Consider the following 26,694-nt stretch of genomic DNA (forward strand, 5'->3'; position numbering starts at 1 on the left):
AGAGAAATCTTCCCTTTATCACACCTCCTGCAGCAGTCTAAGTGCACTGATTTATCATTACTGCTGTGGGGTGTATAAGGGGTTAAAATTAATTGAGTGAGCTCTGAATACATTGCAGGACGCCGCCGTGTAGTCACGCTCTTTGATAAAGTCGGTACGACGAAACCGGTCGGAGCTTGACCACATGGCGATCTAATTACAACAGGCTCTCAAGAGTAGTAACGGAATGGACAGGATGATGGGGTGCTGAGCGGTGAGTCGATCCAGGTGGTCTAGACGATCTCCTGCAGCACGTTAAACACTCGTGTGTCTGTATGAGGACTTGTTAGCACAATCTGGCATACTGACATTTAACTCCTCGATCAACCGTGACACTCAGCTGTTTTGTGGATGTGAAAAAAACCTGTTTCCACATGAATTTTATACTGGATGATATTAAATAAAGCTTTTAAAGTCGGAACTGCTCTATGTGGAGTTTATTTTTCACCATATTTGCCTGGATTCTTTGAGCCATCCCTCCAGAGAGACCCAGACTGTACAGGGTAGCAGAACATGGTAGATGTGATATAAGGCTTGTTATATCCAACATTGTGGTGAGTTTGTACCCCAGAGGGGCGTGTGGAGCACTGTGTGGAGGATTTGCGGTGATGTTGTGCACTATCCAGCATGTTTCCACTGAACGAATCACACCAAGAACTTTATTTACCTTTAGATGTACCCGTCTGCTACAGTTCTGTACAATATTTAATTGTTTGATTGCATGTATATTCTATTTCATGCATGTTTGTCAACAATTTGTAGTTGACAGGAGCGCCGCTTCATGATAGAAGTTTTTTTTTGCTAACCGATTGATGTATCGATCGGTGACAAATGGTTTTTATCTTTTACATTCATTTGTAATTTTTTCTTAAGTGGCTGCTATTTTACACATTACTTCCTTTGGAGGACTGTTTTTCATATTGTTTTATTGGTTATCCGTAGCGCTGAGTGGGGAGGAATTCAGGAACGGACTATTTTTTCTTCCTCTGTGTTTTTAATGTGCCAATATTACTAACAAAATATCACATATCAACATGCACATGTATTGCATAGTGCAAGAAAATATAAAATGTAGTGTTTTTGCACATGCTGAGCACATTTTTTGCAGCAAGTATTATATATACATGTTGATATGTGATATTTGATGGTCACTAAGTAATATTGGCACATTGCACATTTTTTAATATTTGTCATATTTTATTTTTTAGCACTTTAAACAGTTTTTTGGAATATTATTGTTTCACTAGTAAACACTAAGTGGACAGTATATTTTTTGACACCATATAAATTGATACATAAAAGCACGCTACATAGGATAGATATCCTATTTTTGCATTTTAGCAGTGGTATCATACACAGAAGTTAGCGCAATCCACTTTTTTATCGCATGGAGTACCTGCTTGGCTTAGAGCGCCGATACCCCTTCATCGCCTGCCGTACCCAAAAATCTTTTGTGAAGTCTGGGCAACCCTGAAATTTAAACCAAAAAGCCAACCCTGCCAACTTCTTTTCTAACCCCAACACCCCAGCTTCCAAATTATGCAAGACAAAGTACAACACCATCAACCTCAAGTCCTGACCTTCCCAACCACTCGTGACTTGCTGCAACAGGGACAACCATTCGCGCCATACCCTAGTATAGGCCGCCCATGTCGCCGCACTCAACAACTGTCTGATCCATCTGGATACTTGTCCAAGGCAACTCTCCACAGCCATTCGGGAAAAGGAACCCCGCGTTGCTCCGCCTTAGGTGCCAACTCCCGGAACTTGTCCCACTGAAAGTGAGACAAAGCGTCAGCAATGACGATTTCCACTCCCGGGAGGTGGACAGCATAAATAAAAACATTCAGCTGTAGACAACGCAAAACTAGGTGTCTGACCACCAGCAGAGACGCAGCTGATACCTTGCAGAATCAGGGAGGGTATGCAGCGTAAGTTTGCAGACGCATTTGATTGTGAGTCCTCTGGGTCACTGAGAATGACATTGTCAGGAACTACCTTCTCCCAACCTCTTACAACTCCATGGGTTTCTGGGGACTGAAAACCATCCCTTGAAGACTGCTGTAGACATGTGCAGGATGAAAAAATTTGTTTTGTTTAGTTTCGTTTCGATTCGTTATTTAACTAAATTCGTTTAGTTAAATTCGTTGCATTCGTTACATTCGTTTTCGGAATTTGTTTCGTTTCGTATTCGAATTCGAAAAAATTCAACCGCATTCGAAAAAATTCGACCGTATTCGAAAAAATTCAACCGTATTCGAAAAAAACTATCATATTCGAAAAAATTCTACCACATTCGAAAAAAACTATTAAATTCAAAAAAATTCTACCACATTCGATAAAAAACTATCAAATTCGAAAAAATTCTACCACATTCGAAAAAAAAACTATCAAATTCGAAAAAATTCTACCACATTCAAAAAAACTGTCAAATTCGAAAAAATTCTACCACATTCGAAAAAAACTATCAAATTCGAAAAAATTCTACCACATTCGAAAAAACTGTCAAATTCGAAAAAATTCTACCACATTCGAAAAAAACTATCAAATTCGAAAAAATTCTACCACATTCGAAAAAAACATTAACTGAATTTTAAAAAGTAAACTATATATAACCATTTTGCGAAATTTGAAATTCGTATAGAATGAAATTGAATTCCAATAGAAAAGATTAGGATAGAATAGAAATTATAAAAGAATAGCATAGAAAAACAATAGAACAGAATAGAAAAAAATATAATATATTTTATTCTAATCTTTTCTATTCGAATTCGAATTCATTCTGTACCAAATTCCAATTTCGGAAGATGGTTATATATATATTATATTTTTTTCTATTCTGTTCCATTATTTTTCTATGCTATTCTTTTCTATTCTATTCTAAACTTTTCGAATTTCGGAAGATGGCTTCTAAAATTAGATTTTCGTATAAAGTGAATTCGAATTTGAACAGAAAAGATTAGAATAGTAAATAATAGAAATCGAATAGACTAGAAAAACAATAGAACAGAACAGAATAAAATATAATATATATATTATATCCTATTCTATTCTGTTCTATTGTTTTTCTAGTCTATTCTTTCTACTCTATTCTAATCTTTTCTATTCAAATTCAAATTCATTTTATACGAAATTCGAATTTCGGAAGATGGTTATATAGAGATAGAATGAAATCAAATTCTAATAGAAAAGAATAGAATAGAAAAACAATAGAACAGAATAGAAGAAAATATAATATATATATTATATTTTCTTCTATTCTGTTCTATTGTTTTTCTAGTCTTCTTTTCTATTATGTCTGTTCTAATCTTTTCTATTCAAATTCGAATTCATTCTATACAAAATTCAAACTTCAGAAGCCATGTTCCGAAATTCGAATTTGAATTGAAAAGACTATTATAGAATATAAAATAATAGAAAAGAAAAGCATTAAAAAAATAGAAGAGAATAAAAAAATTATATATATATATATATATATATTCATTCTATTGCTTTATTATTTTATATTCTATCTTTTTTTTCTATTTTTTTCAAATTCGATTCGAATTTGTCTTCGATTCGAATATGTTTCCGAATTCGTTCGTTTTTTTTCGGATTCGTTTAAATTCTTTACTTTTCTAATTCGGAAATTCGGATGCATCCGAATTTCCGAATAATGAAAAATACGTCCGAATTTCGATTCGGAACGAAACGAAATGCACATGTCTAGACTGCTGCTGAGTGGTATCCTCTACATCCATGCTAACACAATCTTTCTCCTCCTCCTCCTCCTCCTCCTCTTCTTCTTCTTCTTCTTCTTCTTGTGTGTTTGGCAGGCCAACAGCAATGCTATTTGGATAAAGGGGGACTTGAGAGGTAAGGAAGTCCTGCTCTTCCTCTCGGTGTTCTGCCTCAAGTGCCCTGTCCATTATTCCACGAAGCATGTGCTCCAGCAGGAAGACAAGATTGACAGTATCACTGATGCATGCATTTTCGCTGCTCATCATACTCGTGGCCTTCTGAAATGGTGATAGGACAGTGCATACATCCTTGATCAGTAGATACTGGCGTGGCGAAAAAAAGCCAAGCTCCACTGACCCTGTCCTGGTGCCATACTCACACAGGTACTTATTGATGGCCCTCTGCTGCCAGTGCAGCCGCTGCAGCATTGCCAATGTTGAATTCCACCTGGTTGGCATGTCACAAATGAGGCAGTTGGTGGGCAGGTTGCATTCCCTTTAAATGCCAGCCAGCTGAGCACTGGAATTTTATGACCGGCGGAAATGACCACAGACTTTTCTGGCCTGCCTCAGGAGATCTTGTAAGCACGGGTACCTGCTCAAGAACTGCTGCACCACCAAATTCAGGACGTGTGCCAAAAAGGGGACATGGGTCAAGTGTCCCTGTCAGAGGGCGGAGAGAAGGTTGGTGCAATTGTCACATACAACTATTCCTGGCTGAAGCTGGCGTAGCGTCAGCCACCTCTGAGCCTGCCACTGCAGAACTGACAGAATCTCTGTCCCAGTGTGGCTCCTGTCCCCTAAGCAGACCAACTCAAGCACCGCATCTTTTTGCGTAGGCCCGTGACCGCTTACAGAGCACCGCTGGTTCAGAGGAGAGATCTGAAGAAGAGGCCATAGAGGAAGAAGAAGAGGAAGGGGTGGAGGAGAGAGCTGTGGCAGAATGACCACTAGCATTTTGGAGGCATGGTGGCGGAACAAGCTCCAACAATACTGAACCCTGTCCTGCATCCTTTCCAGCTGCCAGCAGAGTTACCCAGTGTGCAATGAAGGAAAGGTAATGTCCCTGCCCATGCATGCTAGACCATGAGTCAGCGGTAATATGCACCTTACTGCTGACCGCCTGTCCAACGAGGCCAAAACATTGCCTTCCACATTCCGGTAGAGAGCCGGAATGGCCTGCCGTGAAAAGTAATGGAGTTTTGGAACCTGCCACGGAGGTACAGCACATTCCACAATTTCACAAAAGGGGGCAGAGTCTACCAGCTGAAAAGGCAGCAGTTGCAGTGCTAGCAATTTGGCCAAGCTAGCATTCATACGCTGAGCATGTGGATGGCTGTGACCGAATTTCTTTTTATGGTTTAGCAACTGGGGTAGGGAAATTTGCCTGCTAATATCAGATGGAGGTGTACTGATAGCAGATTGGCTGCAAGTACTTGGGACACCTATTCCTATACCTTCATTCCTCTCAGTGCAGGTTTTTGAGAGGACTGGAGGTATAGTGAGGTTGGAGATCCCAGATGAGGAGCAAGGAGCAAGTCCGCCTTTTTTTTTGATGTGGGTCTTTCAAGTGCTGTTGCCAACGGACTGCACGGGAGGTTGTCATATGTCTGGTCAAGCATGTGGTGCCCAAGCGGCTGCTGTTCTGGCATGCTTGATCCACTTCAGACATAGGCTGCAAAGAGCAACAGTGTGATCTGCTGCACACGTGTCAAAAAAGGCCCATACCAAGGAACTTTTCAAAATCAGCGGGGAGTCAGCAGTGCACTGCACCTGCCGAGCTCTGTGGTGTGATGCAGTAGGGTGGCTGCCCTTAAGCTGTCCCCTAGAGGACATCCTGCCTCGTTGGAGTTGTGCCTCCTCCTCCTTCCCTCTTCTATCAGGCACCCAAGTAGAGTCAGTGACCTCATCATCCCCTCCCTCCTCGTCACTGGAGCAAACTTGGCAGTATGCTGCAGCTGGGGGAACATGAGTGCCAGTTTCTTGTCCATCTTGGGCACCCCCTCTCTCTAGGCTCATATTACTCCCTTCCTCAACCTGGGAACCAACATCGGAGCCTTCTAATCGCTGCGCATTCTCCATCAGCATGTACCCGACGCTGTGGTCGAATAGTTTGGGGGACTCCTCCGTGCATGATGGTGGGGCTACGGAAGGAGTGACTGTGGACAAGGAGCTGGTGGAATAGACCGCTTTGGCAGCTGCATTGGAACGCAAACTACTCTGAGCCTGGGTGACAGAGGATGAGGAGGATGAGGACGGCTTTGTTATCCACTCCACAACTCTTCTGCATGTTCTGGCTCAGTAACATGGGCAGTAGCAGAAAAAAGGACAAGAGTGCCCCACGGCCACCTGGAGAGGAAGCACCATGTCCACAACCAGCACTGTTGACAGTAGACCCAGAGCCTGCTTGCCCGCTTTTAGAGGCCTGTGAGCGTCTGCCTCTCCTTGGTGGCCTTCCGGACATGATGTATATTTTGTTTGGCAATACCACACTGTACTGTATTGTGTAATGTGTACACCACCAGGAAAGTAGTAACAACTGCACTACGGCTGCACTGTATTGTGTGCTGTGTACACCACCAGAAAAGTAGTAGAAACAGTACACCACGGAATGCACTGTAGATAGATATATACGCTACACTGGATGCTGCAGAGTGTATGTGTGTGTGTGTGTGTGTGTGTGTGTATATATCATAAGTTTACATACCCTGGCAGAATTTATGCTTTCTTGGTCATTTTTCAGAGAATATGAATGATAACACCAAAACTTTTCTTTCACTCATGGTTAGTGTTTGGCTGAAGCCATGTATCAATCAACCGTGTTTACTCTTTTTAAATCATAATCACAACAGAAACTACCCAAAAAACCTTTTCAAAAGTTTACATACCCTGGTGACTTTGGCCTGATAACATGCACACAAGTTGACACAAAGGGGTTTGAATGGCCATTAAAGGTAACCATCCTCACCTGTGACCTGTTTACTTGCAATTAGTGTGTGTGTATATAAAAGGTCAATGAGTTTCTGGACTCCTGACAGACCCTTGCAACTCTTATCCAGTGCTGCACTGACGTTTCTGGATTCTGAGACATGGAGAAAGCAAAAGAATTGTCAAAGGATCTGCGGGAAAAGGTTTTTGAACTGTATAAAACAGGAAAGGGATATAAAAAGATATCCAAGGAATTGAGAAGGCAAATCAGCAGTGTTCAAACTAATCAAACAGTGGAAAATGTGGGGTTCTGTTGAAACCAAACCACGGTCAGGTAGACCAACTAAAATTTCAGCCACAACTGCCAGGAAAATTGTTCGAGATGCAAAGAAAAACCCACAAATAATAAAAAAGGTGAAATACAGGACTCTCTGGAAACATGTGGTGTGGCTGTTTCAAGATGCACAATAAGGAGGCACTTGAAGAAAGATGGGTTGCATGGTCGAGTCGCCAAAAGAAAGCCATTACTACGCAAATGCCACAACGTATCCCACTTACAATAGGCCAAACAGCACAGAGACAAGCCTCAAACCTTCTGACACAAAGTCATTTGGAATCATGAGACCAAAATTGAGCTTTTTGGCCACAACCATAAATGCTTCATTTGGAGAGGAGTCAACAAGGCCTATGATGAAAGGTACACCATTCTTACTGTGAAACACAGAGGTGGATCGCTGATGTTTTGGGCATGTGAGAGCTACAAAGGCACAGGAAATTTGGTCAAAATTGATGGCAAGATGAATGCAGTATGTTATCAAAAAATACTGGAGGAACATTTGCATTCATCAGCCAGGAAGCTGAGCATGGGACTTACTTAGACATTCCAGCATGACAATGATCCAAAACACAAGGCCAAGTCGACCTGTCATTGGCTACAGCAGAATAAAGTGAAGGTTTTGGAGTGGCCATCTTAGTCTCCTGACCTCAATATCATTGAGCCACTCTGAGGAGATCTCAATCGTGCAGTTCATGGAAGACAGCCCAAGAAGGAACTGGAGGCTTTTTGCCAAGAGGAATGGGCATCTTTACCACCTAAGAAGATAAAGAGCATCATCCACAAATACCACAAAAGACTTCAAACTGTTATTGATGTTAATGGGGACAAGGTGCTTTGGGGTCAGACCCCAAAGCACCCTCCCCGTGTTGAGGGCATGTGGCCTGGTATGGTTCAGGAGGGGGGGCGCTCTCTCGTCCTCTCGTCCCCCCCTCCTTTCCTGAGGCCTGCCAGGTTGCGTGCTTGGAAACGGGTCTGGTATGGTTTTTGGGGGGACCCCTACGTGTTTTTTTTTTACATTTTGGTGCAGGGTTCCCCTTAATTTCCATACCAGATCTGAAGGGCCTGGTATGGACTTTGGAGGGACCCCCACTCAATATTTTTGCTGTGGTACTGTTCTAAACAAGGGAGAACTGCGCCACTTTACAGGCATGCTATAGACACACACCCCCCCCCAGGCACGATATTTAAAGGAATATTTCATTTTTATTGTTTCACTTTAAGCATTATTAAAATCCCTGCTCCCGAAAAAAAAGTTTTTAAAAAATTTGTTTGCATTGATACATGTCCCCTGGGGCAGAACCCGGGTCCCCAAACACTTTTTATAACAATAACTTGCATATAAGCCTTTAAAATGAGCACTTTTGGTTTTTCATGTTAGTGTCCCATAGACTTTAATGGTGTTCCGCGGCTTTCAAATTTGCAGCGAACACCGCGTATTGTTCGCTGTTCAGCGAATGGCCGAACAACCAAAGTTAACTTTTATGCTCGGGCCTAACCGTTCGCCCATCCCTAATGGTGAGCTGCCAGTGTTGCCTTTTCTGCACTGAAGAACTGTTTTCAGCTCTTACCAGTTTTCCAACCCCTACTGGATTACAGAACACCTCCCCCTTATGTTGATGAGATTGGGGGGGTGTCAGTAGTCCAGACTAGGGGAAGCTGACAAATAGGGATGAGCTTGATGTTCGGGTCGAACATGAGTTCGACTTGAACATCGGATGTTCACCAGTACACCAAATTTAGAACATTACGGGGCGTTTGCGGGGTGTCTATAGTATGCCTGTAAAGTGGCGCAGTTTCCCCATGTTTAGAACAGTAATTTAAAACTGATCACAGCTGTAATGAATTGTCGGGTCTCGGCAATATAGATAAAACTCATTGAAAGTTAAGGCAATTTTTAAAAAATTGCGTGGGGGTCCCCCCAAAATCTATACTAGGCCCTTCTGATCTGGTATGGAAATTAAGCGGAACCCTGCGCCAAAATGTAAAAAAGAAAAGGCGTAGGGGTCCCCTCCAAAATCCATACCAGACCCTTATCCGAGCACGCAACCTGGCAGGCCTCAGGAAAAGAGGGGGGCGAGAGAGCGCCCCCCTTCCTTAACCGTACCAGGCCACATGCCCTCAACACGGGGAGGGTGCTTTGGGGTCTGACCTCATCCCCACAACCCTTGCCCGGGGTTGTGGGGGTCTGTGGGTGGGGAGCTTATCAGCATCTGGAAGACCCCTTTAACAAGGGAACCCCCAGCTCACCTATGTGAATTGCTAACGGGGTACATTGTACCCCTACCATTTCACAAAAAATAGACAAGAGACCACTTGGGACAAGTCCTTTATTAAAAAATAAAAATGTCCAGTGATGTAAATCGGACCGAAAAAAAAAAAGCCGCAGCAGTTCTGCCTTCATAGAAGGCTCCTGCCGAGTGACGCTTCTTCTTGGTGACAGCTGTTATATAGCTGAGGGCGGGCCACCAGGTGACATTAACGGGTGACCCTGCCCCCCTCTGACGCCACGGAGCTGAACTTTTTTTTTTTAAATAAAGGACTTGTCCCAAGCTGTCTCTTGTCTTTTTTTTTGCTCTGATGTCCATGCCTGGATGAAAATCAGAGTTATGGAAAATGTATGCTAGGGGTTTACATTGTGAAATCAATGAGGGGGAGTTCTGGAGCGTGTCCCATATCGCTAAGGCATGTGACAGGGATGGTGATAGGTTGGGAGGCCTGGTTTTGGGAGGGCACCAGAGGAGAAAGTTCAGGGTGAAGGATGGGACAACTTGCTTTTTCCATATCTACCCTTGCGCCATATCTGCACTTGCTCCAGATGAATTTAATCACTTTACTTTGGAACGCTGAGAGGTGGTCCTTTCTAATGCAAATTGGGAGTGAGCGAAAGAGGTATAGGAGTCTAGGGAGATGGGTCATTTTGATGGAATTTATCCTGCCCAACCAGGAGAGTTGATATGGAGACCACTGTTTGAGATCTGATTCAAGTTTTTTATAGATAGGGGGATAATTAGCTTGGTATAATTGTTCAAATTTGGGTGTGAGATTTATTCCGAGATAACGTATAGAGGATTCACTGCACGAAAAGCGAAAGGAATCCTTCAGCTGGGCTACCAGACACGGCCGGAGAGAGACGTTGAGTGCTTGTGACTTAGTTAACTTGTAAACCCGAGATCCTAGCGAAGTTATCCAGAAGTTTACATATAACTGGTAGGGATGTGGAAGGGGAGGTGACAAAGAGGATGAGATCATCAGCGAATAGGCTGCATTTGTGGATTTTAGGTCCACATCTAACCCCTGCTATGTCCGGGTTGTTATGGATAGCAATTGCTAGAGATTCGATTGCTATAGCAAAGATTAGCGGCGACAGGGGACATCCCTGTCGCTTTCCTCTCGCTATTTTGATGGGATCCTAAAACAGTCCTTGTATTTTGATCCTAGCCTCGGGAGTAGAATAAAGAGATCTGAGGAGCCCAGAGAATTGAGGGCCGAAGCCCCAAATTTCCATAATGGTAAACAGGTAGGACCAAGAGACAGAGTAAAATGCCTTTTGTAGGTCTAACGACAGCAGCATACCGGCTTGAGCATGACCGCCATCCCACCCAGATTGTAAGATAAAAACAACATCCACTGCTCTTCTAATTTGATCGGGGCCTTGCCTTCCGGGGATGAACCCTACTTGGTCCTTGTGAATATAAGTTCCAATGAAGGACGCTAGGTGATCGGCCATGATTTTAGTCATTACTTTTAGATCGTTATTGATCAAGGATATAGGTCTATAGTTGCTAACCTCGCCTGGGTCCTTATCTGGTTTTGGAATGACGATCATGAATGCAGCATTTAGCTGCGTGTTCAGGGGTCCCTCTTTGGTTTTAGAGATAATAAAATTAGTCAAATATGGTCTATGGTATGAGCAAACGCTTTATAGTAGGGTATCGAGAATCCGTCTGGGCCTGGGGCTGAATTTCTCTTTAATTTTTTAATCACCTCTAAGACTTCCTCCGTAGTGACTGGGGCTTCAAGTCTGTCTCTATGGTCCTCCAATAGGGTGGGTATAGGTAGATTTTCTAGGAATTTAGGTAAATCAAGGGGTTCTTTTGCCCTTTGTTCACTGTATAGGTTCGTGAAAGGCTTCCATTATTTTGATGGGGTTAGCCGTAGGTGTTTGACCAGCTATTTTTATTCTGGGGAAGGTGTATGTGCGGACGCCCGGAGTGAGTTTGGAGGCCAAGAGAGATCCTGGTCTATCCTTCTGATGGTAGTATTTCGCCCCTTGCCATCTGGTACTTTTTTTTGCATTAGCTGTTAGTGCTAAATTAAGTTTGAGGCGAGCTGTGTCGAGGCGGGGCATGGGAACTTGGCGTGGATCCCTCTTGTGCTCCCGACGGAGTGTCTGGAAGTTCTTTTCCAGCTTCTCACTGTCGACCTTTTGAGCTCTTTTAAGTTGGAATGATATTTGGATTATTTTGCCTCTAATAACCCCCTTATGCGTCACCCACAGGGTCTCCGCCGATATGTCGGCAGTGTCGTTCAGAAGAAAATATTCAGAGATGGCCTTTTCAATTTCGAATTTTCTAATTGGGTCCGAGAGAATTGTTTCATTTAATCGCCAGTACGGGGATTTGGCCTGAGGGGGTTGAATGTTTATCGCTATGTTCAACATGGAATGATCAGACCAAACCGTGTCTAAGATTAGTGCTTTCTGGACCAAGGGAATTAGGCTATTTGAGACCAATATGTGGTCAATTCTGGCGTAATACTGATGAGCATGGGAGAAGTGCGTGTAATCCTTTTTGGTGGAGTTTAGTTCTCTCCAGATGTCTGTGAGGCCCTGCTGATATATCAGTTCAGCGATCTTGGAACTACTACTGGTTGGGCGGATGGTCTGTGCATGGGGTGGTTTGGATTTATCTAGGCCCTGATCAAAGGCTACATTTGAGTCCCCACTGAAAATTATGGAGCCCTCTAACAGGGGGCCCAGTGTCTTGAATAAATTACTGAAAAATCTCAATTGTCCTGAGTTGGGGGTGTAATAAGACACCAAGGAGTAGAGACGACCGTCAATTGTGCCCTTGATCAGAACATATCTCCCCTCTGGGTCCCGCCGCTCTTACTGCAGAGAAAATCTGAAGTTCTTTGATATAAGAACAGCTACCCTTCTGGTTTTAGCTTCTGCATTAGCGAGAAAAAACAGGGGGAACTGGGCGTGCATGAAAGTGGGTTTGTACCGGATCGGGAAGTGGGTTTCCTATAGGAAAAGGACGTCTATTTTGCATGATTTCATATAGTCCAGTACTTTCCTACGTTTAGAGGGTGAGTTTAATCCCTGGGCGTTGTGGGTTGCTACTCTTAAAAGAGTAGGTGGTGGTTCAGAACTAGCCATGGAGCAGGTGGGTCGGGAGAAATGCTAATCCATCGTCACTTACCTGATGGAGGTATCTACATTGATCTGGAGACTGCACAGGGATGGGGATCAGTAGCTTCCTGTAGGAGGAGTGAGCACCAAAGGTCCAACAGCCAACTGCAAGAGTTGTTAGAATAGGAAGGAGAAGGGGGGAAGAGGGGGGAGGGAAGGAGGGGAGACCAAGCCCTTTTAGGGGCCTGAGTGAGCAGTGACTGGAGTTAATCCCACTGCTCAAAAACATGGTAAGCATGTCCAATCCCTGCTGACAGGGTGGACACCTAACCCAGGGAGGAGGTGTAACCAAATCTGTGGGGTAGGGGGAGGCGCGGCATCACTTCCCTGACCTCGGCGCACCTTTGATTTAACCGCTAAATGAAAAAAACAGCATCTCAATTTGGGGGACCAGGGAGTCCCGGGAGCCCACCCCCCAGTGGCCTGCTCCCCCCTGAGAAAGAAACAGGAGGGAAGCACCCCCGGGAGGCCGGACCTCAGCTGTGTGCTGAGTAAATACACTTCGAGTATGAGAATACAACAGAACATCATCATTAACCACTACGAACTCAAGCTACAGCCTGGAAAAAAGGGAAGAGTAAAAAAAAAAAACAAAAGCAAAAAAAAAACAATAAAACAATAAATAATTTTTTTTTTTAAATGATCAATGAAAAATAGAAAGTCTTAAGTATACTGTAAGGCCGCGTACACACGGGCGGACTTTTCGACCGGACTGGTCCGACGGACTTTCCAGCGGACTTTCGACGGACTTTTCAGCGGACTTCCGACTGACTTTAACGAATGGACTTGCCTACACATGATCATACCAAAGTCCGATGGATTTGTACGTGATAATGTTCACCGGACTAAAATAAGGAAGTTGATAGCCAATAGCTGCCCTAGCATCGATTTGTGTCCGTTGGACTAGCTTACAGACGAGCAGATTTCTGGGTCCGGCGGAGTTACGACGTAAAGATTTCAAGCATGTTCCAAATCTAAAGTCTGTCAGACTTTCGACTGGAAAAGTCCACTGAAGGTCCGATGAAGCCCACACACGATCGGATTGTCGGTCCGTCGGACCAGTCCGGTTGAAAAATCCGCTCGTGTGTACGCTGCATAAGTGGCTGTCTGAACTGTGACAATAGCTCTTGGCGGAGAGGCACACTCCGGAGTTAATGAGGAAATGGCTAGAAAAATGAGCAGGAAAAATATCAATTAAAAATCTTTAAAATTGAGAAGAAAAAAAAAACAGAATAGATTAGGGGGTAGTCCGCCGCAGTATCTCCTGGAGTACAGGAGGAGTACTACTGAGGAAGTCCATTTGGAGTGTAACCCAAAAGCTTGACTCGGAGTTTCATGGAGGTCTGGTGTCCTTGGAACGTTTGAATTTAGGTTTGTCCCAAACATTCATCAAAGGGCTTGCTGGAGAGGGACACTTGGTTGATCCAGCAGGGGAGTTGGAGAGGTCCATTGCTGCTTCTTGTGAGATAAGGCGAAGTTCTAGAAAGAGTCGTTCACCTTCCTGGAAGCTGTGAAAGGAGTACGTTTTGCCTTTATAGTCAAACTACAGTGCAAAGGGAAAGGCCCACCTGTATTTAATATCACGTTGTGACAGGATGGTAAGTAGGGGTTTCAGGGCTCTCCTTTTTTGTATCATGGTCGGTGAAAGATCTGCAAACACTTGAATGGCATGTCCACGGCATGTGAGGGGGTGTTGATATCTGCACCTCTTCATTATCTCTTCTTTCACTGAGAAATAGTGGAGTTTTACCACAATATCCCTGGGTGTGCCGTCCTTCCTCGGAGGTCCTAGAGTTCTGTGAGCCCGATCGATTTCCAATTTGCGCGAGGAAATATCAGGGATCAGCTGTTTGATGAAATCCTGCACCACAGATATGGTGTCAGTGATCGATTCTGGGAGTCCCCTGATCCTAAAATTTTCCCTTCTGGATCTGTTCTCCACGTCATGGATCCAGGATAGCGCAATATCCAATTGATCTTGCAGTACCTGGATGTGGTCAGAGTTCTGTCTGTTTTTTTATATCGTTTGGTCAAGTTTATTTTCAATAACTTCCATCCTGGAGCCTATGATCTGAAAGTCCTCTCTAATGTCCCCTGTAATTTTGGCAGCCGTCTGAGCTAAGCCTTTGACCAGTAGCGCTGACAGTTGAGAGAAGAGATCAGGGGTTGAAAGCATTGTGTAGGGGGTTATGTCTGTCAGGGCAGGCCTGATGGCATTGTGAGGTGATGTAGGCTCAAGGGGAGAATGCAGGAGATCCTCCATGGATTGCTCAATAAGGGATTCCATGGAGGTTGGGGAGTGAGCCATGGGCATCAGGGTACTCACGGGTGTTCCAGGAAGGTGGGTTCGGACCGCTGTGTAGACTCTCCCGGAGTCTCCTCTGTGTTCGGTGCGTGTGGCTGCATGGCACCTGCCATCTTGGATTCGGCCCGCTCCGTTACGGCCCTGAATTGCGGCTCCAGGTCTCTCCTAAAATCTCCCGCGGACATGAGTGTGCGCTCCAATCGTTCTGCCGGCGGATGGGATCGGAACCACAGCCCCCGGAGCCCCGGGCACTGGGTGGTTAAGGCAGCGCGGAGCTCCTGGCTTAAGCGGCCATCTTGGAGCGGTCTGCACATCCGTCTTATGCAATTTTTGTTTACATTTTTGGTTGAGGGTTCCCCTTATTGTTCATACCAGACCCAAAGGGCCTGGTAATGGACTGGAGGGGAACCCATGACATTTTTTTTTATGAGTTTTATCTATATTGCTGAGACCCGACAATTTATTACAGCCAGTGGCGTCACTAGGGGGTGGGTTTTGGGGCTATAGCCCCGAATGTGGGGCCCATAGCCCCAAGTCTCTGCAGGGGTCCCCAAGGGGAGGGGAGGCTCTCTGGGGACCCTGATTTAAGGGGGGAGGCTTTCTGGGCACCCTGATTTAAGGGGAGGCTCTCTGGGGACCCTGATTTAAGGGGGAGGCTCTCTTGGGACACTGATTTAAGGGGAGGCTCTCTCGGGGATATATATATATATACACACACGCACATACACACGTATATTATATACATGTGTATGCCTGTCCAAGCGTATTACTTTCTTTACTACACTGCTATGGCCTCTAGCCCCAGATCTTTTGTAGACATAGCAATGCCCCTGATTTCAGCTTCGATCAGTTTTAAATGACAATTTTTCCTTTAGAAATTTAATTTTGCTGTGGTATTGTTCTAAACACTTGAAGAATGCGCCACTTTACAGGCACACTATAGACACCCCCCCCCAGGCACTATATGTAAAGGAATATTTAATATAACACCGTCTAAGTGGACTGCCTATACTCAGACACCTGGTGAACTGCCAATCCAGTATTGCCGGCCCATTCCACTTCAACTGTTATCTAGCCGGTATCTTTACTATTATATTTGACAGTGTGAGAGGTGAATGTTTTGTGGTAGCAACCTGTGCAGTGACAACTTTGTCAAGTTGTAATTCTTCTTTGTGGTGGAGGATACAATCTTATTTTGTTTTTTATGTGTGGATCAATTTTTCTAATAAAGTTTAATATATTTTTGATATACACCATTGTTCCTTTTTGAAGAAACTCTTTCTGGATTACCGGTCACATTCCACAATAAGCCATTCCCAGTGCCCTGGGAAAAACATGTTGTTCCAGGATCATCTTTCTGGCAAATTTTGGCAAGTGAAGCTGTTATTATATAAAGAACCTAAAATCAGCATATAAGAAAAAAGGGTGGAGATAATTGGGACTTTAAATGAGGCACATAGGTAAATGTGCCTCCATTCCTGTTTCTAGTAAAAAAAAAAAGAAGGGGAATTTGGGACTTTAAATGAGGCAATTGTCTTGGACAAATGTGACTTAATATGATTTAATCGTGTATTGACATATTGAGTAAATATCAAAATACATACCATGAGCATATACCATGTACATAAGTAATTTCATGTGAGAACACTGACATGGCGTAATTGAGTAAATCCATATATAAATGCACATAGGTTGACAGCAAAATCAACTTAGCAGCACACAACAATCCTGAATATAAAAAAATGGGATGGTAAAATATGAAAATATAAAGAGGGAGATAAAACTCACTCTGAGGATTAGTGGGACTTTAAAGGGAGATGAAGTGTCTGTTTGACGTGAGCAGTATCACAACAATTAATATAAAAATACAAATTTTATTTGAAGACATATAAAATGTACAGTAAAAAAGTTACAATCCAGCGAGATAATACGACCGTACAGAAACTTTGAAATCACTTGCAGTCAACCAACATGTTTCGCATATTTGCTTCGTCAGGGCCTTACAAGCATCACAGTCTTAATCTAAATTATGTACAAAAATATAAATCATTAATATGGTCGTAACTATCATTTACAAGATAATATTTCATGGTATAGGTAGAAAATAATTAAGTACAAGATATAATAATCAAGCTCACCTGGTCTGTGACAGTGAGGGGAGGGGCCTACTGAATACACATCACAACCAACCAAGCGCCTCCCTATGGACCACCCGGCACCAAAAGACCCATGGATGCCAGGTCCAAATGGGCCGTGCCAGTAAGGGAACTGGACCTTGTTCAAGGTAAATGGTAATCTAATAATATTTAAAAAAAAGGATTATGATAATCATAATCATAATAATAATAATGATAATAATAAAGGTAAGAAATATAATAGGTAATACAACAAAGGGAGATTCCTAAAACCGGAACTCCTCTAAATCTGTGATGCTTGTAATGCCCTGATGAAGCAAATATGCCAAACATGTTGGCTGACTACAAGTGATTTCAAAGTTTCTGTACGGTCGTATTATCTCGCTGGATTGTAACTTTTTTACTGTACATTTTATATGTCTTCAAATAAAATTTGTATTTTTATATTAATTGTTGTGATACTGCTCACGTCAAACAGACACTTCATCTCCCTTTAAAGTCCCACTAATCCTCAGAGTGAGTTTTATCTCCCTCTTTATATTTTCCTGTCTATCTAGGTATTGTGAGTCCTGTGTCTGTTCTCTGGATATAGTCCAATCACCTCTATACATACGATGGTAAAATATGTAGAAAAGGTTTTATGAGAAATTATGGAAATAGCAAAAATAACATGGAGTCTTGATAGGGTCCTCATTAAAAGCACAGCATAGCCATCTCCAATGTGGGCATTTGAAGCCACAGTGTCCCTCTTCCTGGATTCCGTGCATGCTGGCTACCCAGCATGCACCTGCCGATCTTGCGCATGTGCAGTGTGGTGCAATCTTGGTCAGCTTGCGATGCCAAGCTGACCAAGATTTTCCATTGACGCCAATGTTAAATGTTACCGGAGCTGTGCCATGCCAAGCTGACCAAGAATTTCCGTAGACACCAATGTCAAATGTTACGGGAGCAGTGCCATGCCAAGCTGACCAAGATCTCCCAGGAACCAATGCAAAACCGAAATGAGGTACAGCGCCACGGCGGCTAAAGGAGGAAGTGAAATTAGATATAGGCATAAATCAGGTAAGTGAGCAGAAAAAAATAAATAAATTGCCAATTCGATTTAACCACTTAAGGACCGGGCCTCTTTTTTAGATGTGTTGTTTACAAGTTAAAAACAGGGGGTTTTTTTGCTAGAAAATTACTTAGAACCCCCAAACATTATACATTGTTTTTCTAACACCCTAGAGAATAAAATGGCGGTTGTTGCAATACTTTCTATCACACAGTATTTGCGCAGCGGTCTTATAAGCACACTTTTTTTGAAAAAGATTTTTGAATTAAAAAAATAAGACAACAGTGAAGTTAGCTCAATTTTTTTTTATAATTTTATGCTGAGTAAATTGATACCCAACATGTCACGTTTCAAAATTGCGCCTGCTCGTGGAATGGCGACAAACTTTTACCCTTAAAAATCTCCATAGGTGATGTTTAAAAAAATTCTACAGGTTGCATGTTTTGAGTTACAGAGGAGGTCTAGGGCTAGAATTATTGCTTTCGCTCTACCGATCGCGGCGATACCTCACATGTGTGGTTTAATAACCGTTTTCATATGCAGGCGCTACTCACGTATGCGTTCGCTTCTGCACACGACCTCGGCGGGACGGGGCACGTTTAAAAAATTTTTTCTTATTTATTTTACGTTTTATTTTTTATTTTTACACTGTTTTAAAAAAAAAGTGTCACTTTTATTCCTATTACAAGGAATGTAATAATAGAAAAAAAGCATGACAGGATGTCAGGCTGCACATTGTTGGAGTCAGGAGTGCAAAATTAAGGTAGTGGACCCTACGGCTGACTGCTGCGGATGGAACTCTGGGTGGTTCAGGAAGGCAGGTCCACTGGAGCACCAACACGGATCCCACTGGGAGCTAGAGCATAAGATTCCCCAGGGCGTGGAGTCTAAGAGCCAGCAGGTGTTCACCAGAGCCTCTAGTGGTGAGGATTGACTGCACTGCAACTGACTCCAGGTCGTGGCCCCCAGGGTCTCCCAGCTCACGCTCACTGTAGGCTACAGGAGGACAGAGAAGAAGCAGCACCCCAGGACAACAAGGGATAGTAAGGAGATAAGCCAAAGGTCAGGGTGACTAGCAAGCAGGAATAGTCAAGAATAAGCCAAGATCAGTAAACAGGATCAGACGTAGGACAGAGCAATGAGCACACAGAAGCAAAATTAAACAATATTGATCAGCAGTGCTGGCTTGCAGTGCACAGGTTAATATAGTTCCCTGGTAGGGGCTGGGGTGGAGCCATACTTTGTGGAGAGATTATTTAGGCAGCCAGGTGAAAGTGGCTGGCCTCTTATTCTGAACACATGGAGAGGTAAGCTGACAGACAAATATTACTGCATAACCATGACACAGGACCACTTAAATATGAGCTCTGGGGCCAAAAAGACCTCAGATTTCATATTTACACTAAAATGCAATAAAAAAAGTTGTCATTTAAAATAATGATTTTAAAAAAATGGCCCTTTAAGAGCTATAGACAGAAGTGACGTTTTGACGTCGCTTCTGCCCTGCAGTGTCATGGAGGCGGGTGGCCGTCTTCCCCTCCCCTCCACTGCCGACGGCTCCGGGAATTGGAGGAGGGCACCGGAGCGTGGCGGGAGGGGGGGCCCTCTCCCGCCGCCGATAAAAGTGATCTCATGGCGAATCCACCACAGATACCTCTTTTATCTTGTAGCCGACCACCGGCAGAACGCGGGGATACCAGGGTTATGGCAGCTAGCTGCCATAACGATATACGTCCTCAAAGTGAGGACGTATATCGGCGGTCGGCAAGTGGTTAAGGATGCACATTAGTACTGCATGGTGAGGAGTAAAAAATGTGGGTGGAACTCCGCTTTAAAGTCCCAAATCCCCCTTCTTTTTTAACATTAGCATAGAAGCACTGAATATTGTCATTTAATCTGAAGGCTACTTTCACACTGAGGCGCTTTACAGGCGCTATAGCACTAAAAATAGTGCCTGCAAAGCGCATGTAAAGCGCCTCTCCTGTCACTTCAGCGTGAAAGCCCCGAGGGCTCTCACGTGCTTGCGGGGCGATAAAAAAAGTCCTGCAAGCAGCATCTTTGAGGTGCTTTAGTAGCGGTGTATACAACATTCCAAATGCACCCCTGCCCATTGAAATCAATAGGTAGCGACGCCGAAGCACCTGCAAAAGGGGCGTTATGCGGGCACTTTCAACCCCTTATTCGGCCGCTAGCGGGGGTTAAAAGCACCACTAAAACTACAGTAAAGCACCACTAAAACTAGCCCCTCGCACCTCAGTGTGAAGCGGCCCTTAGTAAAATACATGTTCATTTTTTTTTTATCACTTGAAATGCTCACACTATGACAAGTGATGACATGCATACTTATAATTTTCATGTCAGACCTATTTTTTTATTATAATACTATAAACACACAAGAAAGTCAATGCAATAGAAAATGAGCAAAATCCTAATTATTTCTGGAACAGGGATGAGTAAAGGAATAATAAAATGTGATTATCGGGTTTGTTGCCCAATCCGGCGTTGTGCAAACGTACTTTGTTATGATGGGGGCAGAGTTTTCTGAGATTCTGGGAAATCTTTTGCCACGTAAAAATTTGTTTCTGACTCTGGCTCTGCAGGCGTGAAGAATCTGTCCGTGTAGAAGGTTCGTCAGGTTGGTACCGGGGATGGGTGGTGACGGTCTAATTCTAATTGGAAATTAATATTGTAAGGTGGGAGGGGGATAATAATCTGTGTACACGGTGTTCAAGGTATTGTTACCTTTTGCATTTTTTTTGTTTTTGTTTTGGATATCTTTAAAAAAATGGCCAAAGATCCCTTCAGATTTTTGTATTTGTATACTATTGTTAGATATCTCTTTACTACTTTGCCCAGAGAAACAATTAGAAGTCTCTCCAAAGTCAGAAGAAACTCTTTCATAGTTGTCAGGTGTCTCCTCTGGAAGATATTCCCTCCCATCCTGTTCTAGTGACAACTGCAAAAAGTTGGATTATTACAATGGTCACCAGGACAAGCCGGTGAGGGTGAATCTATCCAATGGTGATGCGGAGAGCTATAAAACCTAGTGGGGGTTTTAATGGGGGTGGCAAAAGTGTCCTTTTGTGTTGCTGGGAAGTAATAAGAAAGTGAGTATACGTGACTGTAGGTGCTTGAAGTGCAGGGACAAGACTATCCAGTGCCCGGGTAAAAGTTGGGAAACTGTGCCCCCCTGCCTGGATGGAGGAGTTGTGTCAGGACCTGGATCTGAACCTGGGACCTCTGCTCAGTGGCAGCTGGTGCTCAAAATTTTTGGGGGGGGTGCAAACAAACTGAAAAATTCTGAAAAAACATCAATTGTAGCCTCACTGTGCCCATCAAATGCAGCCACTTTGCCCATCAAATGCTGCCACTTTGCCCCAAATGCTGCCACTGTGCCCATTAAATGCTGCCACTGTGCCCATTAAATGCTGCCACTGTGCCCCAAATGCTGCCACTGTGCCCCAAATGTTGCCACTGTGCCCATTAAATGCTGCCAATGTGCCCCAAGTGCTGCCACTGGGCCCCAAATGTTGCCACTGTGCTCCAAGTGCTGCCACTGTGCCCCAAATGCTGCCACCGTGCCCCAAATGTTGCCACTGTGCCCCAAGTGCTGCCACTGTGTCCTAAGTGCTGCCACTGTGCCCCAAATGTTGCAACTGTGCCCCAAATGTTGCCACTGTGCCCCAAGTGCTGCCACTGTGCCCCCCGCCCGGCGCGGCACTTACCGCGGCAGGAGGCGAGCGGTGTCCTCTATTTCTTCCCCAACCCCAATGTCTTCTCCCGCCCGCTCCTCCTCTCATCCTCTGCTATGATTGGACGCCTGATAGGCGGGCGGGCAGGGGGCACAGTGGCAGCACTTGGGGCACAGTGGCAAATTAGGAGCTCAATTGATTTCTTACAGATTAACAATTTAATAAACTTGCAGCATTCTAAAGTGACAAAACATTGGGAAATGTGGATGTATTTCAAAGATTTAATAATTTTTTTTTTATTTATTTTGCCCAGACATACATTTTAAGGCCTCCATAATGATATTTAGAAGTATTGAGATTGTGTCATGTTATACTTAGTCTTATCAGTGGTTGAAAACAAAGACTCAACTAACACATTGTCATTACCTGCAGTTGAGCGTCTATAGAAGACATGAAGTTCCTCCTAACTTTGCTTTTGCTCATCCCAGTCATAACTGCTTCAGATGAACACAAATCTAAAGAGACCCATGAAGATGCTGAAGGTGGAAAGAAAGTCCAAGCGCTAAAAGAAGCAGTAAAAGGAAATACTGAATTTGCCTTTAATCTCTTCAAGCACCTGGCCTCTGTGTCTTCTCAAGGCAAGGATTCACCACCCAAAAATATTGTTTTTTCACCTTTCAGTATTTCTTCTGCTTTTTCCATGCTGTTGTTGGGCGCCCAATCAAAGACCCACCAGGAAATCCTGGAAGGTTTGAGCCTGAACAACACAAACTCCACAGAAAGTGAGCTCCACCAGGCTTATTCCACTCTTCTCCATCTGCTGAATGAACCAAAAAGCAGCCTTCAAGTTGACATCAGCAATACCCTCTTTGTACAGCAGACACTGACCTTGCTGAAGAGCTTTGAAGATGATTTAAAGAATCTTTATCATGCTGAAATTAGGAAGACCAATTTCAATGACCCACAAGAGGCTAGAAAAGAAGTGAATGAATATGTGAAGAATAAAACTGAAGGCAAAATTAAGGAACTCATCAAAGAATTTCCTGCAGATACTAAGTTGGCCCTGGTCAACTATGTTATGTTTAAGGGTAAGAAGAGAGCCACAGGATCTGGAGTAGATGATTACATATGTAGTGCTACCCGAGGAGAGGCTGCTGTAGATTACCCCAGGTCTTATTTGCTAGCACAGAAGCTGCTAGTCACAAGAACAGTTCCATGCACACACACTGACAATACAGGCTCAGTCTAGAGGATGTCAAACAAAACCAAAGGAATTTCTAAGCTCAACTTACCATCCAGCCTGCGACCAAATTATACTGTCTAACAATATGCATTTAGGGATTTATTCTGCACACATTTGCAAATACATGTGCCCTGTCAAGGCACCCCATTTTCTGTAGTCCCAACTTAAAAATTTGAGAGCCTCCACAGTGGAAGCACTGGTGAGGCAACGCAGTGGATACCTTTGCTGCCATAGTGCTATGTGCTGGGTGTCCAGTGCACCCCTGTGACTTTAAGGGGGGTTGGGTTCCCACCAGGCTCACCCACCCTCTAACTATCCATTATAATGCATGTGCTTCCACTGTGGAGGCTCTCAAAGCCCTTCCAGTGCTCCTTGCTGTGGAGGCCAGTTATAGGTGGGGCAGTGGCCAGTTGTTTGTACTGTTTAAATACTGGTGAAATAACGCAATGGACACCTTTGCTGCCATAGTGATATATGCTGGGTATCCAGTGTGCCCCTGTGCCTTTAAGGAGGGTTGGGCTCCCTCCAGGCTCACCTGCCCTCTACCTAACCATTATAATGCATGTGCTTCCACTGTGGAGGCTCTCAAAATTTAGAGTTAGGATTACAGAAAACAGGGTGCCTTGATGGGACTCTGTAGCTTACGCATGTAATTGTAAATGTGTGCCGACTAAACCCCCATTTTTTAACGCATATTGTCAGACAGGATCATTTGGTTGGTTGCAGGCTGGTCAGTAAGTTGAGCTTGGAAATTTCTGTTTTTTTTTACATGCATCGCTCTTACAGTGCTCTTTGCTGTGGAGGCCAGTTATAGGTGGGAGGATAGCCAGGGTCATGCACAGGAGAGCAGAGAAAGACAGTCCATTAAACAAGCCGGGGTCAAATCAGGAGGCGGGCAGAAGACAAGTCCAGGGGCAAGCCTAGTCGTTAACAGGTATTTACAGCAAGGTTTCACAGGAACAAATGCACTAAAGAAGATCAGCCAACAATCACAGAGGGTAACTAGCTCCCTTATAAAGGCCTCTTGGCCCCAATCCAGGCTGAGAACATGCATATCAGTGAGCTTGCACATACCCATGTGCCTGCGCACTGATGTGCATCCAGCTCGCATTCCTGCTGCCATGTAAGGCACTGGCAGGAATGACAGGTCTTCATGGGCCAGTGTCCTGACAGTAAGTCTTACTCACAATGTCCCAGGTGCTGACTGCCACCTTCCATGGGTAGTTCCTCAGTGGGGGAGATAACAAAAAACAGTATTTTTTGCTCAAAAAATTACTTAGAACCTCCAAACATTATATATATTTTTATAGCAGAGACCCTAGAGAATAAAATGACAGTCGTTGCAATATTTTATGTCGCACGGTATTTGCGCAGCAGTCTTTCAAATGCAATTTTTTTGAAAAAATACACTTTCATGAATTAAAAAAAAAACAGTAAACTTAATCCAATGATTTTTGCATAATATGAAAGATGATGTTAAGCCGAGTAAATAGATACCTAACTTGTTACGCTTTAAAGTTGTGCACACTCATGGAATGATGACAAACTACAATACTTAAAAACCTCCTTTTAAAAACACTTTAAAAATGTCTACAGGTTACCAGTTTAAAGTTACAGAGGAGGTTTAGTGCTAGAATTATTGCTCTCACTCTAACGATCAAGACGATACCTCACATGTGTGGTTTAAACTCTGTTTACATTTGCGGTCGCGACTTACGTATGGGCACGGAGGAATGGGGCGCCTTCAATTTTTATTTTTGTTTTTCTTATTTATGTATTTATTTATTTTTTACACTGTCCCTTCGGGGAAAAAAAAATCTGATAATTTTTTTTTGCTGTCAGAAGGAATGTAAACATCCTTTGGGACAGTAATAGGCAGTGACAGGTACTCTTTATGGAGGGATCGGGGGTCTAAAGGACCCTTTGCACTTAACAGTATTCAAAATGCCAAGTTTGGCTGTTTTGAATGCTGTTATTTTTTAAATTTGGCACCTTTAAGTCTTCTGTAAACTGGAAGTGATGTCATGTAGACATGTGCACTGCTGAAAAATGTGTTCGTTTTCACTTTCATTTGATTCGTTTTTTTTTTTGTTTTGTTTTTCGGGTCATTCGTTATGAGCGCAATTCGTAAATTCGTAAATTTGAAAATTCGTAAATTCTAAAATAAGAAAGAAAATCTGAAAATTCTAAAGAATAACTAACTAACTAACTAACTAACTAACTAACTAACCAACTAACTAATAATAACTAACTATTAAGTTATGGATATTGGAGCTTCCTTTCAAATTTGGCTGTTAGTGAACATAACAAATTTATCTGAAGTTACAAATTATCCGAAATAACGAATGCCGCATAGAAACGAATGGAACAGAACAAATTAATAATTAGTGATAATAGTAATAATAATAATAATAAAACGTTTTTTATTACTATTATTAATTAGTTACGTTCCATTCGTTTAGATTCGGCATTCGTTATTTCGGATAATTTGTAACTTTGGATAAATTCGTATTCGTTACGTTCACTAACAGCCAAATTTGAAAGGAAATTCCAATACCTATAATTTAATAGTTAGTAATAGTTAAGTTATTATTAGTTAGTTATTATTTCAGATTTTCTCATTTTCGGGTTTTTGGATTTTTGAATTTTCTGAATTTTCAAATGTACAAATTTATGAATTTTCAAATTTTCGGAAAAATTTGTTAAATGGGTTTTTGATAATTCGGATATTTCCAAATTAACTATTTTTTTCCAAATTCGTTAAAAAAATGAATTCGGAATGAAACTAATTGCACATGTCTAATGTCATGACATTGCTTCCAGGTTATTAGATCCTAGACCCAATCAAAGCCAATTCCGGCTTCATTCGGGTCTTCGGCCAGCCAGCGGACGTATCCGGTGGGATGGAAGAGCTTGGGAGAGCCATGGAAGACGGCGGGAGGAGGGGGGAGGTCCCCTCCCACTCCTTGGGATAACAGCCAAGCAGCTTTTTAGCCGCATCGGTTGTTATTCCAAGAAAGCCAACCGCCGGCTCTAAAAAACGATACCGGGGTCATGCATGCAACTGCAGGCATCACCCCAGTACAAACCCTTCAAGCCGAGGCCGCATATTTGCATCCAGTCGGTGTGAAGGGCTTAAAGAGACAATACATGGGAAATGTACCGGTATTGTTGAGATGTGTTGAATATGCTTTTTTCCAGACGTTCGCTTTAATGCCACGAGCATGTTTTATTTGGGGCATCAAATCTAATAATTTCATGAGTTTATTTATCCATTCACCAGAGATTTTATCGGATTTAAAACACATGCATGTTTTATGTTATTAGGAGAATGTCAGGACCCTTTTAATGCAGCATTTACAAGTACCCAGAAGTTCAAGGTTGATAAGAACACAACGGTGGATGTTCCAATGGTGCGTCGAACGGGTCAGTACAACATTTACCGTGACACAAAACTTCCTTGTACAGTGGTGGAGCTTCCATACAAGGATAACGCATCCATGATCATCGCCATGGCTGACCCGGGCAAGATCCATGAGGTAGAGCAAGGATTGTCTGCTGAGACCATACAACGATGGAGGACATCATGGAGCAAAACGTAAGAGGAGAACACTGCAGGCCAATGTACAAAAAAAAACAAAACTTTGTTTACATGTTTATTCAAACTTAAAAACCATTCTCATATAATTGCATAACACGTATCTATATTCTGACATGCCATATGCCAGCTGAAAGTTACAATTGAACTTGCTGGGCGAGCATGTATACACTCATTTAGCTTACAGGAGAAAGACAGCCCAAGACAGACATCAGCAGTGCTGTGATGTTG

At 43.1% G+C, this 26,694-nt stretch overlaps 1 protein-coding gene and 1 long non-coding RNA gene across 5 annotated transcripts in view; one reads left to right on the top strand and one right to left on the bottom strand.

Moving 5' to 3' along the window:
- Positions 1–12,980, bottom strand: part of LOC141117090 (uncharacterized) — a 79,369-nt gene extending 66,389 nt beyond the window's left edge. Inside the window, exon 1 of the long non-coding RNA XR_012237099.1 lies at positions 12,447–12,980. This is a non-coding gene — a long non-coding RNA (uncharacterized lncRNA). The remainder of the gene's footprint in view (positions 1–12,446) is intronic.
- Positions 12,981–19,132: 6,152 nt separating this feature from the next.
- Positions 19,133–26,694, top strand: part of LOC141117201 (serine protease inhibitor A6-like) — a 52,122-nt gene continuing 44,560 nt past the window's right edge. For 2 of the 4 annotated variants that reach the window (XM_073609908.1, XM_073609911.1), the window contains exons 1-3: positions 20,410–20,565; positions 22,055–22,710; positions 26,193–26,463. In XM_073609908.1, the coding sequence (XP_073466009.1) occupies positions 22,074–22,710; positions 26,193–26,463 (908 nt within the window). In that variant the 5' untranslated portion in view covers positions 20,410–20,565; positions 22,055–22,073. Of the gene's footprint in view, positions 19,238–20,409; positions 20,566–22,054; positions 22,711–26,192; positions 26,464–26,694 lie in introns of those variants that run through there. The other 2 variants (XM_073609910.1, XM_073609909.1) reach the window with 2 other exon arrangements.

The sequence above is a fragment of the Aquarana catesbeiana genome, linkage group LG13 (assembly GCF_042186555.1).
Source record: "Aquarana catesbeiana isolate 2022-GZ linkage group LG13, ASM4218655v1, whole genome shotgun sequence".
NCBI classification, from domain to species: Eukaryota; Metazoa; Chordata; class Amphibia; order Anura; family Ranidae; genus Aquarana; species Aquarana catesbeiana.